This window comes from Miniopterus schreibersii (assembly GCF_964146895.1).
Source record: "Miniopterus schreibersii genome assembly, chromosome: 19".
NCBI classification, from domain to species: domain Eukaryota; kingdom Metazoa; phylum Chordata; class Mammalia; order Chiroptera; family Miniopteridae; genus Miniopterus; species Miniopterus schreibersii.
This window is the reverse complement of record NC_138119.1, coordinates 5,891,141-5,910,178: the sequence shown is the minus strand read 5'-3', so window position 1 is coordinate 5,910,178 and position 19,038 is coordinate 5,891,141. Positions and strand designations below refer to the sequence as shown.

Genomic DNA, 19,038 nt, shown 5'->3' with positions numbered 1-19,038 from the left:
AACTTAAATAGCAGTCACTGCTGCCTAGAAAACAAGTGGACAATGCGATAGTATGTAATTGGGGTTATAAAAACAGTTCAGAGTTACATATCAGACACACAATAGTGTTTATAATGTAAAGGGTAAGAGAGACTGGGTGTGGGATAGGAAGGAGAATAAATTCATGAAGCCAGAGTTGTAAATATTCAGTAATAATCTATTAACTGGACAACAAAGATGCCCCTGTCCCAGCAGGTCAACACAAGAGGCGGATTTATCTAACTCAGTTCTGAAAGGGAAGGACTGAAAGGACACGTTGCACAACTCGACTGATTTTTCTTAGCACGGAACAAAAAATAGGCAGCAAAATGCTTTCAGAACCCCAATCTCTGGAATTTCACGGCAACGCCGGTGGGTCTACAGCAGTAAGGCTGCAAATGCCCTCACCACGGTCTGCCTGGGGGCCTCAGTCGATTCCAGACACACACTGAACACATTCCTCCTAGCTCTAGAGCAGGGGCTGAGTATTTTATTTTTTTTATTCGCATACAAGGTAAGACGCTAATATGTGCTGAAAGATAACTACGAATCGGCCTACTACCGTAATACCGATTCATTAATGAACTGAGACACTTCAAGCCAAATTACATATTCGATCCCGATGACGCAAAAGGGCAAGAACGACAGAGAAACGCCAAGCACCGGACCGGGGAAAAGTTCAACGCGGCTAAATAAACGTAAAGGTCCCGTCCGCCCCGCGTTCCCGGGAGCCCCGGCGGCGCCCCGCAACCCTCCCGCCCGGAACCCGGCTCCCTCACCCCAGCCGGCGGCCTCGGGCTGCTCCACAGGCTCTGAGGCAAGCTGCTGCCCGAGAGGCGCGGCCCACCCGCGGACACCCGCGTCCCCTCCCGGGGGCACGGCGACCCGGCCCAGGACGCGACCCGCTCCGGCGTGGACCCCACACGCAAGGCCGGTCCCGCGCGGGCAGCGCCCCCCGCCCGCGGGCCTCCCAGCCCCTCCCACCCCGACGCCCCCAGCGGCCCCCGGCTCCCGCGCTGGCCCCTCGCGGTCTCAACCTCCCCACCCGGGCCCGGGGGGCAGCGGCCCCTCGCCCAGCCCACAGCCCCCAGCGCGAGGCCACCCCGCGGGAGGAGGGACGGCGCCCGCCTCGCGCGAGTCCACACACAGCTCCATTCCCACGCCCCACCCCGGGACACGTAGCCCTCAGCCCACCCCCGTGGCGAGTCGTGTCCCCCCCCCCCGACACGCCGTTCACACGCCGCCCGTCTCCCCGGCACCGAGCCCCGCAGCCTCACCCAGCCCTCCACAAGCACACCCCCAGCGTCCGTACCTCCGACTCCAGCCGACGGAGTGACTCCGATGGGCGGCAGCGCGTTCACGACACTTTCGCGTTTGCCGTAAAGGAACGCGGGGTCGGAACGCGCGGCGGCGCGGGCGCGGGCGCGCTCCCGGAGGCGGTGAGGGAGCGCGCCCCCGGGCCGGGCCTCGCTGCTCGGGCGCGCGCCCCGGTGTACGCCCCGTCTCAGTCCAGCCCTCAGGCTCCAGACCCTGCGGTCAGCCCTGGCGGCTCACCCGAGCGAGGTAGGCCGGGAGGGGCGGGAGGGGCGGGAGGGGCGGCCCGGCCGCTCACCGGGCGTGTGTCGGAGGGGCGGGCGGGCCGGCGGAGCGGGCGCGCCCCGGAGCCCCCCACCCTCGTGGCGGGCGGGCGAGCCGGGGGCCAGCTCGCGGGGCCTCCAGACCAGCACCGTGTGAGGCCGGAGAGGGACCGGCTGGTGGCCGCGGGCGCGCTCCGGGGTTCCTGGGGGTCCGGGTGCGTGCAGGATGGGCTCAGGTCTCCGCCCCTCACCTTTGTGTCCCCGTCCCGGTTCGGGGCCCCGGCCTGTCCCCCTCCCCCGTCCCCGCGGCCCCCTCCGGGCCAAGCCCCGCCTCCCGCATCTTTCCCGGCCCCAGCCGGAGCGGAGCCTGGTCCGCGTCCAAGCGTTTCGCGCCTCCGGAAGGAGGCAGCGGACCAAACAGGCAGTTCCCTGGTTTTGTTTGTTTTAAGCGGTTTCCGAGAAGCTTTCCAGTTCCCGGAAAACTGAGGCTGAGGACGCGTCCCAGGCGCCTCTCCCGGGCCCAGAGCCCTGGGCGGGGAGGCGGGGCGCGGGGGAGGTTTGAAATTGAGACCCGCGGCGCCCGCGCGTGTTTACGCGAAGCTCGAGGCTGCTACGCGCAGTTCCATCGCGGGGCCGTGGGGCGAGGCCTTTGTATCCGCGATAGAGCTTTGCTTTGAGATGCATGTGAAAAACACAGAAATGATTTTTTCCAGCTCTCCCAAATGCAGTGCTGTAATTTGCAATGCATCGATTCTCCCCCAATTACCTGTAATATATGATCCAACTTATTTTAAAAGTTGCTTAATTTTCTAGACTCTCTAGGATTTAACCATTACAAGAATGTTTCATTTGTCACAAGGCCAAGTTAGAGTTTAGAAAAATATCTATTTTCTGTTATGCTTTGGGCCTGTTATGCTTAGGGCTTTCTCTCTTCACTTGGAATACCCAGAATGTTCTTTCTTATCGTTTCTTAGCAGTCACTACCACGTACAGGAGACGGCATAAGGAATTCAGCTTATTACCAGTGGCATTTAAATATTTGTGAAATTTAAAAATTGTAACTGCAGTTCTGATTCATGGGTTGTCAAAGAAAGCAGAGGACATAGGTGAGAGATACAAGAACATTTTCTTAAACACTTGTGCCACGTGAAGGTTATTCCGGCATATTTTGGAGGATTTTTTAAAGATTTCTTAAATTATGAACCATTAAAATTCTTATTTTGCTTGGTTGGTAGTTGTCAGGCATGCTTCCAAGCTTTCCAGTGTGAAAGTACAAGGGCAATACTCGTCTTCCTCACCTAATGGGTGCACTTAAATTTCTGTTGTCATTAGCAGACTGGGCAACCATTTCAAGCCCTGCTTCTCTAAATTGTCAATCGAATCAACTAGAACCCTCAAAACCTAAGGAGAGACGAAGTCAAGATGACTCACATATACAAAGAATCAAGTGTTGTTATCCCCCATCCCTGTGGCTAGTTATGGTTGTACAAAATTCATGTCAGCTGTCGTTATTATATTTCTTTTTAGTCGGCTCAATTCTAAGGAACAACCCTTTGAGATGGCTGCTTTACAAATCAGAATACTGGAACTCAGAAAGGCTGAGTAACTTGCCTGAAATCATAGAGCTGGAGTATGATAAAGCTAGGATTTGCACTTAGATAAATCTGATCTCACAGCTGCGTTCTTTCCATTGCATCACAAAGAATAGTTAGTGCTTTGTCTTGCTTAATGATAAGCTGTCAGTCTTTCCTCATTTTTGTCTTTCCTTCTACAGGGGGAAACTCAGTGTTTTTGTCTTTTCTTTCATCCTTTTTGAGGTCAGTGAAAGGTGTCTACTATGAGAAAGGATCGGAGAATTGATATCCTGGACTTAAAATATTTCATTCTACATGGCACAGCATCATTATGAAACACACAAGTATCAACTCTATAGGGAAAGTAACCTATTAATAATGCTATAGCAAAGTGTTCTGCCCATGGACAGTATTGGTGCATTGACTTGAAATTGTACGTGTTTAAAAGCATGCTGGTTGAAACAATCTCTGATTTTCTTTGTATGTGGCTTTCAGGATCTACAAAAGGGGCAGGTTGGGCAGATTTGAAGACTGATACTAAAACAGGTAATTCATCTTTTACATTCTAAAGGGGGAACAAATGTTTATTGACCACCTATGACAATATATTATTTATATCACCTATTTGCATATATTATCTCACTTAGTTCTTCAATAAACTTCTATGCAAGTATTATTTTAGAACATTTAACACTTAGTACTAAAAGTTACCATTTATTATGTCAGCAATGTGTTAAGTTCTTTACTTGTGCTTTGTCAGTGCAGTCCCAGCAGTAACTGTTTAGCATAGTCCAATAGAACTTTTCCATGAGAATGGAAATGTGCTATATTTTCACTATCCATTCTGTGGTAACCACTATAGTACTTGAGTACTTGAAATGTGATTAGTACGACTGAGGAAGTGAAATTTGAAATTTTATTTTAGTCAATTGAAATTTTAATTTAAATAGCCACCTGTGGCTAGTAACTACTGTATTAGATAATGCAGCCCTTGCCAATAATATTAAGCCCATTTTTCAGAGGAAAAACTGATTCAGATAAGATAAGGAAGCTTGTCCAAGTTCATACAATTTTATAAAAAAGTTTTTGAGCAGAAGAATGTTATAGGAATGTTCATTTACAGTGCACATAGGATGGATGGAGGGGAAGGAAAACAGTTACACTGAGAGAATTGAGACTGACTTGAGGGGTTACAGTGGGAACTGGGAGGAAGAATGGTTGCAAATGACGAGGTAGAATTGCCATCACTTAGTGGTGGCATGTGAGGGCTTTGGAAGAGAGAACCTAAGGTTACTTCGAGGTCTTAGAATCTGTATAACCTGGGGAAATGATAATACTGTTTACTGAAACAGAAAATTTATGAACCTTTTTGGAGTTTAAGAGGAGTTGGTTTGGGCTGTTTGATCATTCATAAAATATTTATTGAGCAAGGCCCTCTGCTGTGCTGAGGTAAAGAAGTGGAGTCCCCATTAAGGATTTTATCCACTTAAGACACCCTCCTACATTTTCACCCTGTGGAAGATAATGAGCTGCAGAGATGAGCAAATCCAGTGTTCCCTGGGGCAGGGCTGCTTATTTCCAGATGCAAAGGGATTAGGGAAGGTGTTGTGGGTGGAAAATGGTATTTGAGCTTGATTTTGAAGATCAGGAAGGATTTAGACATGCAAAAGGATTAAATGAGGAGGAGGTAATGCTTCTAGCAATGGGGTGGACAAAATGTTTTGAAAATCCCTTTATCCAAAATGCCTTAATGCTGAATAAATTATATTAGCCTTTTAAATGCGTAGCAGATCTTGTAGGAAAGAAAGGGAGACCCCCAGGGCTAAAAAGACAGAGAGCTGAGACCAGAGTAGTAAACCAGCAGTGTGTCTTCTTTGGGGGCATTTGACTGGTAACAGAAATGAAGCACAACTGGGGATAGGTGATAGGCTGCCCCAGCTCCCTAGCCTAAGTAGATAAAATCATCTCCCTTTGACCTCCCAGGTGTACAACTGCTGGAGGCACTATTCACATGGTAGTTTGTGTAAATAGTACCTGTGTTTCAGGGGATGACTTTTTCATAAAAAGTAAAGTGTAAATATTTCTGCTTGAAATTGTACATCTCATGGCATTGGACGAGCCCCTTCCCCCAAATTTAGCCAGAACCCTCAAAAATCTATATAAAATCATGGAAGATGGGCTAGGAAAAGTACCTCCTTCGTGGCACAGGGAGATCACAAAGAAGTGTGTTCATTTTCACCATAGCTCCAGGTGGGGGAATAAAGGTACCATCTCAGAACAGCAACTGTTAACGGAGAACAGCATCAGGTGTTAGACGTCGGTCCTTGAGTTGGGCTAAAAAAAGCATTCAGAGCCAAGCAGCTCAAATACAAGCGAAAGTTTAGAAAGTCACAGGGGTAGAAGAAGTGAGCCAGCAGGGCTGCATGGACCAGAAAACAAGTTATGGAGGCAAAAAGAAAGGCCCTTGGAGCTTAGGAGAAAGAGAAGCAAAGAAAACATAACTAGGAGAACGGCCCAGGTGTGCTTCAAAGAGAGAGAAAGCGCAAGCCTGCTGACCCTTCCTCTTATGGGCTTTTATCTGGAGGTCTGGGGAGGATCTCAATAGAATATTCATCAGCTTTCCAGGTATGACTCCTCAGCGTCCCAGTCTCCACTGATCTGTTGGCCCCAGAGCAGGGGAACTTTAGTCATCATAGCTTGTCCTGGTGTCCTCCATGGCCATGGAATTGCCCCACCTGGCCTTGCTGCTTTTCTGGGCCTGGAGCTGATACACAACTGAGACCTAGATGTTATCTCCCAAAACTGTGGTTAGTGGACCTGAGGCTTTGTTGCTAAGATTATTTGATGTGGGTCAGAACCTCATTGTCCTGAGGACTTCAGGCCTAAAGGAGTGGTCCTGCAAGGGCTTGTGTGGGAGTCTATGAGGCTTTCCTCCTGCCTCCTTGTTCTTCCTCTAAGGGGGTCTACCACAGGATTAGTGACATGGCAGGGAAGGATCTGAACCATGGCCTATGATATGGAAGGCCAAGGAATCTAAAATGCATGACCAGTAATGGGTTAGGAGAGGAAAGGTCACCCTGAGGGTGGGGCCCCACCCTACCATACTTGTCCTCCCAGTTCTGCCCGTTGCTAGGCACCTGGGGCTTTTTACCCTGGTGAGCTTCTGTACCTGGCTTATCTGTCCTGCTCTGCTCATGTCTAACTGCTTACTCTGTCAAAACTACAGGATCTGCCTTTACCAAGATTCAAGGTTGAAATTGACATATCTACATGAGCTAAAAAACTCGGAAGCCAAGAAATTACAGTTGGCCCCAGTTGGTAACATGTCAGCATACCTAGCAAAAATAAATACGAACCCTTAATCTCATCCTTTTAGGGTACTCCCAATTGAACTCATCATAAAAAACCTTAAAACTCATGTGCAAGGGTTGGCAGAACCAACACATGGTACTAGACTAAGGATTTTATATTAGAATTATCAGGAGCAATTCAAATAACACTTAAAGAGTTGAAAGGAAAAAAATTAAAGATTTTAGAAGTATTTTAGTTCATCATTTATAGAAATTGAAAATTATTGTCCCAGAAACTTATGCTGGGGAAAGAAAGCACTATAGGAATTTAGTGAGGAATTGTCATAATTAACTGACTAGATGAAGAAAATTGATGGAATGTCAAGGACTGACAAGGGGAAAGGACGGAAGGAGGAGATGATAATTCGGACAGGAAATGACTCAAGTCTATAATGGTGGCATTAGGGACAAAGGAAAAGAAACTTGCTTGTCGAGATTTAAATATACATATTTAGCAATAAGTCAGATGATCAGAGTAAATGCCAAGACAAGTCAAAAGTGACTGAGATTTTTTTTATTTGGAAAGTCAGTCTGAGATGATGAAGCTGAACACATGAAGAGTGGGTGGACATAAGAGTTGTAAGTTTTTTACAAAGTTCATGGGAAATGGTAAATTTCAGTCCATTAAACTATGAGAAGATACTCCTCTAAATAAAATTACTTTCACATGCATATGAGTAATTTCTTATAATTTGAAAGTATTTCTGTATTTTCAAACATTAAATGCAGGAAGAGACAGTTATGTTTTCTAATTCACATCAGCTCATTACTGCCTACCGATGTCCTCAGTCTGGCAGGTAGGGGAGAAAGTGGTGATGTGTGGCCTTTGTGTATTTAAGTTCTCTCTTTTTTCTCCCCTTTCGTGTAGGAGCTGGAAATACAATGGTGAACAGAACAGTTGGTTCCTGCTCTCATAGAACTTAAAGTTTGGTGTGGAAGATAAAATTAAACAAGCAAGTAACAAATACGTGTTGTGAGTGTCCTGGTGGGAAGTAGAGGGTGCTGTTGGGAAGAGAGCAGGGACACTCAGCTGAAGAAGGGCTGAGGCTTAAAGATGTGTAGGAGGTAACTGGTGGAAGTGGGGAGGGGGGGATAGCACTGTAGTTTACTCCCCCAGACAGTATGGTGTGCATGAAGGTCCCAAGGGGCACAAGAGAGGACGGCACATTTGAAGATCTGAAGAAGCTTGCTTTGGCCTTATAGCATAGTGATTGGTGTTAGACTGGAAACGCCCGAGTCTGAATCCTGTCTCTACCTCCCTGTGACCTTGGGCAATTCTCTTAACCTCTGTAATTCTGTCTTGAGTAAATGAGATCACATATTGAAAGTGCTTTGTAACATTACTGACACAGAGTAAACACTGTGTTTGCTTTTGAACTGAGAGCAGACAGAGTGGCCAGAGAGGAGTATGAAAAGTAAGCAGAGATCAGACAGTGCAAGGACCTTATAGGCCGTGTTAAGGAAGAAAGAGTTTATGAGGGCATAGGGGAGCACTGAAGGATTCTTTGTGGAAAAAGGTGGTCAGATTGGCCTTGTAGAAGTAGAAGGATCACTGGGTTTTGGGTGGAGTCTAGACTGGTTGTGGTCCAGACGCAAGGAAGACTGTTTAGAAGCTAATAACAAGCTGGCCAAGAAATGATGGTGGTTGAGGTAGGATAGTGGCAGTGAAGATGGAGGGAAGAGGTAGATACTAAGGAAAGTTAGAAGGTGAAATAAACAGTCCTTGGTACTTGATTTTGTGTGGAAGGATGGGAGAGAATGATTCTGGATCTGGCAAGTGGGATCTCGGTTTCATTTACTGAGAAGTCGAAGGAGAGCAGGTATTGGTAGGTAGTGTGGGGATTTGGTTTCAGAAGTGGAGCAGCTCAGGGTGCTAAGTCCAAGGTTGGGGAGTGGACGGCTGAAGAATAGATGAAACTCTTGTGAATAACCTTGGCCGATGTGTCTTTTCCTACTTCAGAAGACTGTTTGAGATGTGGTGGTTCCAGCAAGGCCTCAGTTTCCTTCCTTCGGCCCTTGTCATTTGGACGGCATCCGCTTTCATATTTTCATACATCACTGCCATTACTCTCCACCATGTGGACCCTGCTTTGCCTTATATCAGGTTAGTGGGATGTGTTCTACAGGAGTGCGTTTATGTCTCACCCATATTTGAACATTGAAGCCAAGATGTAACGTTAGCATTTTAAATTCAATTTTTGTGTTTGGCAGTACAAAGATGAGAGGAACATAATAAGGGAGTTGTACCTGGTTCTTTACCTGATGGAGAAATGTGGAGACAGGGCTAAGACTCGGTTGGGGAATTGTTTAGTGAATTGTGACATATCAGTGCCTTGTCTTCCAAATAAGTATGCAAAGTCATCTTGGGAGATAGAATTGGAGTTACTCTCCCCTTCAAATTAAAAAAAATTCTACAGTCAACAATAATAATATTGAAAGATAATATTAATGACAAACATTTCCTTTTCTGCTTGCTATGTACAAGGTAATACTGTAAACATTCTTCAGGTCTTAAATAATTGAGTCCTTATAGCCACCCTTTAAGGTAGGAGCTACACCCTCCACCTGAGGGAATGAGGTCCAGAAAGGTTATTTGTCCAATGGGACACGACACAGTAAGTGATGGAACCAAGATTCTGTTTCACTGGGCATTCTGACTGTAGAGGCCATGCTCTTACTGCTTATAACATGTTGCCTAGATCTTTCTGACACGTTAAGTACCAAAATTTATCGCTAATATTTTTGAAATTTCAAAATTCCTAATGATAAAGTATAGGTACTCAATTTCATGTATGTCTATACCCTTTTTTCCAATTATAAAGGCAATATGTGCTTATTCTAACACATTTTAAATAATACTAGAGTGACTATAAAAACAAAAAGTTGACCTCCCTCCTCTATCCTCCCCTTAGTCCTTGCCTCCACACACGTGATGAATGGTTGGGTGGATTGCCTTCCACAGTTCGGCCTGTTTGGGTGTTGCTGGAGTTGTTTCATTTATGAATTTGTTTACCTTCTGAAAAAGTAACCTTCAAAAGGATGGTAAACCAAAAGGCTAAAAGTGTTTTTTATAAATGGTATGACACAAGGATTATCAACAAACTGGGTGCACTTGGAGTAGATTTACAAATCTGAAGATATTTTTCTGTTTAAGGTTCCAATTCTAGGGATAATTTGATAGCTCATCACCGATATTATTATTCTGCTAGAGGCACGTGTAGCATAAGGAGCCAGTTCACTCTTTAGTAACTCGAAGAGAAGACACATGGAGAAGATTTATGTGTGTCCTTCAGCGTTTTTATTTCCACTTCGAGAACGTGTCTGCTTTCATTTTAAAGAGCTTTAAATAATCTAGAGGCCATTTGAGTTCTTTTCGAGTTTCAGTTCTCTGAAGGTACTGCATGTGATTTTCTGACCGATAGTCCCCTAGACACTTCCTTTCCTGTCCCTGTCCTTCTGTCTTTTTTTTCTTTCTGCTACTGAACTTAGTATTATTACCCTAGGATCTTTCCCCAACATTATAATATATTCAAACTCAGTGGTACTTATTTTGACTTCTCTTAAGCTCATTTCCTTACATGATCAGACTTTTTTTTATGGTGTGTAATCAAAATAGTGTGCTGGCCACTGGGTTGAAGGGCTGTGCTCACGAGGTAGTGGGTGTGGCTATTTTCATTTGGAGCCCAGTGTGTCATTGTGCTCCATTGCCAGCCAACTTGGAAATGCAGGCTTTTGTTTACTCTTGTGGTGATCCAAAACAAGAGCATCATTTGGAATTCAAGTATTAAAATCGTGGGGTTTTTCTGATTATAAGAATAATATGTATACATTATTCTTGAAAACTTGAAAGGTAGAAGGAACAACAGCAACAAAAAAACATGATCCCCACTCCCTGAACGTGATCAAAGAGCAACAGCATCTGTTGTGTCTGAAGATACATGTTCGAGTAAGAAGGAGCAGGCCTTCCAACATAGTTGACACTTTACTTTTTGTAAACGTAATCCAGATGTTCACCAAGTTGTCCTGATGCCTTACCAGAAAGGACTTGCCATCCCTTTTTATTCTCATTACATTGTCTTAGTTGAGATCCTTATTGTCTCTTTCCTACAGTGCTTTAATTTGAGGTCAAAAACATTGTCTCTTTAATCTTTACAGTAGTTTGAGGGAAGGGAAAGGAAGCAACATTTACTGGGTCTCTGGTGTGCCTGCTACTCTGATATTTCACATACATTACCACAGTTTCAGTTCCTCATGGCCATCCGATGAGGCCGGGAAGAAGTTAATAGCTCCATTTTGCATAGTCTTAGGGAGATAAAGGAACACACCCAAGGCCACAGTTAGTAAATAATGGGCTGTTCATCTGGATCTGTGTACACAAGACTGCCCTGAAAGACAGGCATTGCAATGCATTGTAGCCCGCTTTAACAGAAGTCTGGACAGAATGCTATGTGTCAACATTGAGAGGACTGATCAAGGCCACAGAGAGGTGGGGGCTCAAAACTAGGGCTTTGTCTCCTTTACTTACTACCATATTCCTGTCCCTAAAATGCTGTCTGGCACAGGGTAGGTGCTTGATAAATAGCTTTTGATTAATCAGTAAATGAGTAGATGTTAATTGAGTTATAGGCAGAGTCAAGAGCAGATAACCAGACAGAGTTGTGAAAAGATCTGTGATGTCTAGAGAATATTCAGGAGAGACAGATAAACGTATCTGCCTGACTGTCATAAGTCAGGAACACATCATTAATGTGCTTTTTTTTTTTTTTTTTTATCAATTTACATTGATTTCTAGTATGTGAAAAAATCTTAAGTGATATGAAAAAAGTGAACTAGGCAAACATTGTGAGCCTAGATTGCTGTGTTCCATTATGCGATTGTAAGAGTTGAACCTACGGATTTATAAAAAGATAAAGGACTTGAAGTAACTCCTGGTATTTCTTATCCCTTAGAAGAGATATCATGTGAATCTAGTGTCAGGAATCCACACACTATATCATCTTCTGTTTTCTTTCAGTGACACTGGTACAGTCGCTCCAGAAAAGTGCTTGTTTGGGGCCATGTTAAATTTCAGCGCAGTTTTATGTAAGTAATGAGAATGGTCTTAACGATCAAAATGAATCGCTGCTTTTCCCCTTTCTTCTTTAGACAATACTTTGTTAGTTGTTTTACTTTTTAGTTACTACACTTGAGGGAATGCTATCACTAGATTATCAGTCATAAATGTGTTCCTTTTAAAAGAAAAGCAACTTCTAGAAGTGCGGAATTATGGAGCTAAATCTTTAAAAACATTTTAGGGCTGTTTGACTCCTCATTCAAATGCAAGTTGTGAAGTATAACTGAGTTTTCCTTGAGGCCTCAAATGGGTCTCTTAAGCAGCCAGTAGAAGACAGCTGTCAGCACACCAACACGACTAATCCCAGCTAACCTCATTCAGGGTAAATAGTTCAGAAGTTTGAGAATAGCAGGGGACTGTGTTGTGATTTTTCAATGATATTCTAATGCCAGAGCAGTGGAGTTCTGCTATAGTATTTTATGTTCCCATTAATTACTTTTTAAACCAAGTTTTTATTAATGGTTCACTAATTATTGTTTTTTCCACCAAGGTGATTATTTGCATTCTTCCATAGAGTCAAAAATTAAAGTCAAATAAATGACTCAGTGTGCAGAAGTTCAAGTTATGACTAAAGTTTTCAAGCACACATGTACAGAAGCATAGCTCTGCCACATTTTCTGTTCTATTGTGTTCTCTGTCAGTATTTCTGCAACGGAAGGTAGATTTGACCCTTCTTATTATTTGACTAATAAGAAAAAAGGGAAAAATCTCTGTTTCTGGATAGCGGTGACCTTTGCAAACTATTGGCAACTTTATTTCTTGTTATTTATTTTGTTGTTTCTTGGATTCTGTCTCTCCCAGGCGTTGCTACCATTTATGTTCGTTATAAGCAAGTTCATGCTCTGAATCCTGAAGGGAAATACGTCACCAGGTTAAACAAGGCTGGCCTCGTACTTGGATTGCTGAGTTGTTTAGGACTTTCTTTTGTGGCCAACTTCCAGGTTTGTGTTTTAACCCAACACAGATATTTTCCTGAGGTACCTGAATATGTATGTGACCAGGAGCAGCTGAAACATTCACTTACATGCTGTTATTGTGTCTTTGCCTTAACAAAGACACAATGAGGCTGAGATAAGGCCGAGAGGCTGATGGCAGCCTGTCGCACAGTACCTTTGAGCTAATTAAGCAGTTTGGCAGCTTCTCAGATTCTCTCCTGACTATCTTTTCATGCAGCTTTGGACCCATAGAACCTTGAGCAGGGGGACAGCCTCATTCTGCATCATTCCTCTTCTAAGGCCCCCATTGTACATACACCGGCCTCTTTTTGTTCCTTAAGTGAGACCAGTTTACTTAACTCCAGTTTATGTTGTCTCTTCTGTTGGACACACCACACCCCCAAGTCTGATTAGATTTAGGCACCTTTCAGATCTCAGTACAGGCTGGCCTTCATCAGGGAAGTCTTTTCTCTTAAGAGACTTGCTCTTATATATTTCAGGTTTTCTTTGTGTTCTCCAAACCTCTGAAAATTAATTCTTAAGACTCATTCATAGTCTAATTTGATATCTGTGTTTTTAAAATTTTATTTCAAAGAATTTTAGTTAATACATTTCTCCACTAATTACAAGCACAGTGGCTTGTGCACCTTGTATATTCAGCAGCTAAGCAGTGCTTAGCCAGACGTGCTCTCATTAAATACAGTAGCCAACTTCCTGAGGGAGGCTGGAGCAGCCAGGCAGAATAGATTTAAAATTCTCCTGCTGTTACTGTAGTCACCTGCATTTAAAGAGAGAGACCTAATTGCAATATGGCATTTGAAAAATCTGAGTTAAAAATACAAATTTAATTTCTTTGGAAAAAAATATGTGTAATAATAACGAGCAAAATAAATATGTAGTAAGTGCACTTAGTGCCACTTAGAGGAATTTTTATCTTCTAGGGAATTTATCCTCAAGGAAACTTGGAAGGGATAAGTAGGCAGAAATCTATGTTAATTTCCTAGAGCTATCATAACAGAACATCACACACCAATTGTATATACCTCTGTTCTAATTAGAAAAATATAGCAATGAATGCCCTCCATTCTTTGTTTTTGCTCTTTAATTCACAGGATTTTGTTGATAGGACTGTGTACTGACCACAGTGGGCATTGATCAGGCTGCATCTGAATTTAGCTTCATCAATATATGTGACGATATATAAGAGGAAAAACGTACCCATTTTCCTGTTCTTAGCCTTAAAATAAATAATTTCATTTTTGCCTATATTTTTCCAGCTTTTAGCCATATGTATAGATAAATCCACATCATCATGAACTAAGAAAATATTACCATTTTGTATTACATTTTATGGATGCTGAATATTCTTTTTTTCCTTTGTTATACAAAGTGGTAATGACAATAAACTTTTCTCTCTCCCTAGTGCTCTTAACTTATTGCCAGTTTTGCAGTAACTTGCACCTAAATAAACATATTAAATAGATAATTACTATCATATTTTTAGTAGTGGCCTATGATATAATTTGAATTACTACAATCCACAGGTTTATGCTGAACACTATGAAAGAAAATGACCTCAGGAAGTAATTTGTAGAATCTGCAGAGGTTTTCCTCTCAGGGAATGATCTGTTCAAATCTCTCTGGCTTGTGCTTTTAGATACTGTGTTGGCAATGTGTGTTGAAGTTCTTTTATTTTCTTATTTCTTCTTTCTGCCTCTCAGAAAACAACCTTTTTTACTGTACATGTATGTGGAGCTGTGCTCACCTTTGGTATGGGCTCATTGTATATGTTTGTTCAGACTGCCCTTTCCTACCAAATGCAGCCCAAAATTCATGGCAAACAAATCTTCTGGATCAGACTACTGCTGGTCATCTGGTGTGGAGTAAGCGCATTTAGCAGTATCCTTTGCTCTGAATCGTGGCTACACTTGGAAGGGACTTAAATAACAAAATGTGAGTGAACACTGTTGCCATATTGTAAGCAGTCCTTGTGTGTACAGTGAGATTCTTGGGTTAGTAACCCTAAATTCAAGGATCTGAAACATGAAATTCAGATTTTACATAGGACCTCAGTAACTGAGCTAGGAACAAAGATAATGTTTAGCCCAGTCATGCTCACTTCAGAGATGTTATGGGTGAGTCAATGCCTTCCCTGAGAGCAGAAGCTGGTGATAGAAGTGCTGAACTACTGAGCACAGGGGCATTGACCATGCGAACCATTTCATAGTGATCCTCTGGGCACACTGAAAAATTTCCTGCTGTGCAACATGAAGTCTTTAAGAACATGAGTTTGGACCTTGGAAACAAACGTGAGTAATCTTCTTGGACCTTTAAAGCAATTTTTGTTTTGAATCTAGTTGAAACTTGCAGCTCCTTTCTGAGAATCTTCCTTGACTGGCATTTCTCATAGTGCTGACTTGCTCGTCACTCCTGTATAGTGGCAGTTTTGGCTCAGATGTGGTACAGAAACTCCACTGGAACCCCCAGGACAAAGTAAGAACTTAGAGTCTAAGAAACTTAGTTTTCTATTAAAGATGACTACTTGATGTAGTTTTCATTTCATCACTAACTGAAACATTTCCGTAGAATGGTCAGTTACATATTAGGATTATTTTCTATATGTGATGGAATTTATATAGAATAATCCGTATTCCTGTCACCTGTGGTCTGTGGACATTTTCGAGACATGAAGGGAATTGTGATGGCAAAGAGTTTTTTCAGATCTTCAAGATAAGGATATAGTATACAATATATGCAGTTGAGATCTTTTATAATTAGAATATTTGTTTTCTGAATTGAAAAAAATGTCTTTTCCCACCTTTTGTTACCTGGAAATGTATTATTATGGACTCTGCCTTTGGATTCCAATATAGTGGGTATCTGAATAGAGATAGTATCTTTGATCCTGAGGAAAAAAAGAGGAGGGACATATACTACATACATAGTAAAATGAGTTTATCTGTTGTCACACACCGCTGAGTGGCATAAGAATCAGTCCTAAGAGGACATGTTTGTGGAAATGAATAAATGAAATAATTTACCACATTCTCTGAAGTATAATCCATATATTACTTAATGCTTTAAAAATAATACTAAGTTTATCATGAGCATTGTTTACTTAATAGTTTTGTTTTTTTGTTTTTAATGAATCTGTGGCTTTGGAAAAAGTAACTTCTTGATTGTTGAGTAGAAGTTTCCTGTCTTATGGAACTTTTGTGTACTGTAGATAAAACTATGATAGCTAGATCACTTAGGAGGACTTTCCTAATGTCTGCATTTAATGCTCAAGATATGTTAAAATTAGGGTTTATATTAAATTTTTATTTGAGATAAATTATAGACTATTTGCATGAAATTTCACAGAATTACTTTTTTTTCGTTGTCACTCAAGGGCTATGTGCTTCATTTGATCACTACTGCATCAGAATGGTCTATGTCATGTTCCTTCTTTGGTTTTTTCCTGACTTATATCCGTGATTTTCAGGTAAGAGCACAGAATTAGGTTTATACTGTCAAACTTCCTGCAGGTGGAATACGAGAACTTTCTAAAGGCAAGTTTCCAGCCTTTCCAAAATTAACTTCATAAGCCATGAAGCCAGAAGAGAAGCTTTTCACACAAATTGTCTCTGCATTTGCAGATAGTGTATTACTAGCAAGATTTGGCTCTGAAAAATAGGGATGTAAAACAATCACGTTTGTAGAGATTCTTTTACAGAATTTTCATAACTCTGCTTACATGTACGTTGGCCATCCTGAGCATTTGCTTTTACTGATTCTTCATAGAAATGAAAGAAAAATGAAGGTCCAAATAGAGAAGCTTGGTTTTCCCAGCTCTATTAGTACTAAGGATGGTGTCTTTGGCAGTTCAACAGCTGTCTCATTCTTGTTACTCATTAGAATTGATTTATATTCCTAATCCCAAAAGATTTTCCTCTGAACTAATTGAAGATGTCATCTGTCATTAAGGAGCAAACTTCTGTATATAATTTTCTTTTCTGTTCCAGAAAATTTCTTTACGGGTGGAAGTCAATTTACAAGGATTAACACTCTATGACACTGCTCCTTGTCCTGTTAACAATGAGCGAGCACATCTACTTTCCAGAGATTTATGATAAAAGGATAAAACATTTCTGTGATGATTATGATTCTCAGGGATTGGGAAAACGTTCATAAGTTACTTCTGCTCTGAAATTTTCCACCAATTAATCAAGACTGCCAGTGACATTGATGGGTCCTGATAACCAAGAGACATGAAGTAAGCCATTTTATAATTAATTTAAAGGATATCTTCAAGAGGATCATGTAAAACCATTTATGCCTATACTTTTTTTTAATCCCAGGAAATAAAACCAAAGGACTATAGCACTGTAGATTTTTTTTCCTACTTTAAGTGAAGTACCAGAAGTGCACCGAGCCATCTGCAAGGCCCAGCCTTTCATGTTTGAGAGATTATTGTAAAGCATGTTTTGTTTGGAGCACTTTTATGTGATACATTTTCCAGGACACCCAAGTAATCAGCAATGCTCAGCAGCTCCTTTAAAATTGTGTTTTGCAGTAATAGTTTTACCATATTTATACATTTCTTACAGTCTTTTGTACAACTCTTTTCTGGAATCCACTTAGGAAGGGAAGCAGCCCTGGATTCATGTGAGCACCGTCTTTGCTTAAGCTTTGCACAGGAGATTTTGATTCCTGCCACAAGGCCAGATATTATGCTAACTGGTCTGTCACTCATGGTTGCAGTAATTTCATGAAGCTTAGTCTCTGCTGTGAGATTTTAATAAAAAAATGAAAGGAGTAGCTATAATTAAATTTACTCCAGTCATGTTTTACATAAAATGAAGGTTAGTGTTCATTCACAAGGCTGAGAAGTTTGTGAACAACAGCAGATATCATTAATAAAAGTTACCTTAAACTGTAGTCCAGAGTTTTTTAGATTTTCCTTTATAGTAAATTATAATTACTTGTAAAAGTAGCCTTGAACAGGCAAATGTTGAGCCTTTTTATTGGGATGTGATTTTTGTAGAACTCAAATTCTAAAGGACAAAATTAGCAGTTGGAAAAAACTAGGTACAAAATAATTGTGATACATCTCTCTGGTCATGCAAGTGATTGGATAGCTTGTACCTGAATTCCTATCTATGCAGATAAAGAATGGTTTATAGATCCCAGATAAAATTCAAAAGAAGAAAATGCTCATCTGGAAGGTGCCCCTTAACAAACTGGTTTGCAAAAGAATCCTTGAAGATTAACAAGCTTTATCTTTTTAGAAGAAATGGTTCTACAGCCAGAATAAAAGATGGTGAGAACAAGTTAAAGTCTAAGAGAAAGCAATTTAAGGGAAGATGGTTATATGGTGGAACCAGAGAGCTTGATCATGAATACATTGCTAGAATAGGGCTATATAATGTTTCTGAAGACTTCTGGACTGACAAGATGGAATAAAGTACTCTATATCAAGCAGCAGTGAACATGTGAGACATTTCAATAAACACTGATTGACATGACTAGAAAAAAATGTGGGTCCAAAGTATAAAAAATTGTTATGTCTCTTCAAATCATAATGTGACCACACCTGGGAAACAGCATCCAGTACTGATTGCTCTATATCAAAGAAACTAATTCAATTATGAAGACCACAGTATGGTGGAGAAATTGATAGAATCAAAGTTCATAAAGTTATGAATTATGTGTGGACACAATAGCACAGGGAAGAATGTGGACTTGTATACCCATACTAGAATATCAGGTTTAGAGAGATTCACTAACACATTAAAGAAATTATTTTAAAATAAAAATACTACTTTGATAGTGTTTTCATTTATTTAACTTTTACCCTTAGAAATAACAGAGGTTCAAATATTGATAAGTTCAAAAAGGGATTATAATTAGAAATTGTGAATATGTGTATCCCTTACCTTATGGCTGAAGTAATGGAAGATAACCATACATGCCCTGGAAATATACCTCAATTGCACTTTCAGATACAGGAGATTGGATGAACAGATAAGGCACTTTTCTTTAATTCAGTTAACATTCTCCTATTGAATGTTTAGCTTTAAAAATAAGAGGTTTTAAACTGACAAAATTAGCAGATACTGTGAACTGATAATGAAAATCTGTCTCCTTTTTGTCTTGGGTAAATAGCAAGATGATCTTTCCCAGACTCCTTTTCAATTAAGAATAGGCATGAGTCCAAATTTTAGCTGGTAAAATATAAATGAAATGGGTGTGTTTGAAAAACAGGAATTTTTTCCAATTTCTTATGCCAGTTGGATATTGATTGGATAAACAAGATTTTAAGAGATGGCACAGTCACATGGTAAAAGGAGGCTGCACTAGTCCACTTTTAACCAGATTTTAGAAAATCAGACCAGTGATCTAATATAACTTAGGAATTCTGTTTTCATCCTTCCCAGTGACTAAGATTATATTGTATATTTCTTGAATAGTGTCATATATCATAAATGC

The 19,038-nt window shown here is 41.3% G+C and overlaps 2 protein-coding genes across 6 annotated transcripts in view; one reads left to right on the top strand and one right to left on the bottom strand.

Annotated features, from left to right (window-relative positions):
- CEPT1 (choline/ethanolamine phosphotransferase 1) overlaps nucleotides 1-1,512 on the bottom strand; it is a 28,342-nt gene extending 26,830 nt beyond the window's left edge. The window contains exon 1 of one of the 4 annotated variants that reach the window (XM_081121709.1): nucleotides 1,331-1,512. The gene's annotated coding sequence lies outside the window, so the exon portion shown is untranslated. Of the gene's footprint in view, nucleotides 1-1,295 lie in introns of all 4 variants that reach the window. The other 3 variants (XM_081121711.1, XM_081121712.1, XM_081121710.1) reach the window with 3 other exon arrangements.
- On the top strand, nucleotides 1,408-17,487 carry DRAM2 (DNA damage regulated autophagy modulator 2). 2 transcript variants are annotated; one of them, XM_081121713.1, is made up of 10 exons: nucleotides 1,408-1,581; nucleotides 3,665-3,715; nucleotides 7,388-7,492; nucleotides 8,480-8,623; nucleotides 11,534-11,601; nucleotides 12,434-12,573; nucleotides 14,289-14,466; nucleotides 14,978-15,060; nucleotides 15,959-16,051; nucleotides 16,572-17,487. In XM_081121713.1, exons 4-10 carry the CDS (start codon nucleotides 8,493-8,495, stop codon nucleotides 16,677-16,679), a joined length of 801 nt encoding a protein of 266 aa, XP_080977839.1. In that variant the 5' UTR covers nucleotides 1,408-1,581; nucleotides 3,665-3,715; nucleotides 7,388-7,492; nucleotides 8,480-8,492; the 3' UTR covers nucleotides 16,680-17,487. The 2 variants fall into 2 exon arrangements, with proteins under 2 accessions (XP_080977839.1, XP_080977840.1); XM_081121714.1 differs by having other exon boundaries at nucleotides 1,494-1,581; nucleotides 7,388-7,472; nucleotides 14,391-14,466.
- Nucleotides 17,488-19,038: the final 1,551 nt, after the last annotated feature.

Bases quoted from the DNA above. Each gene is read 5' to 3' on its own strand.
- DRAM2 (XM_081121713.1), top strand. From the start codon at position 8,493: ATGTGGTGGTTCCAGCAAGGCCTCAGTTTCCTTCCTTCGGCCCTTGTC. The intron at 14,467-14,977 runs GTATCCTTTGCT...CATTTCTCATAG, and splicing joins TGGAGTAAGCGCATTTAGCA to TGCTGACTTGCTCGTCACTC. The intron at 16,052-16,571 runs GTAAGAGCACAG...TTTCTGTTCCAG, and splicing joins CTTATATCCGTGATTTTCAG to AAAATTTCTTTACGGGTGGA.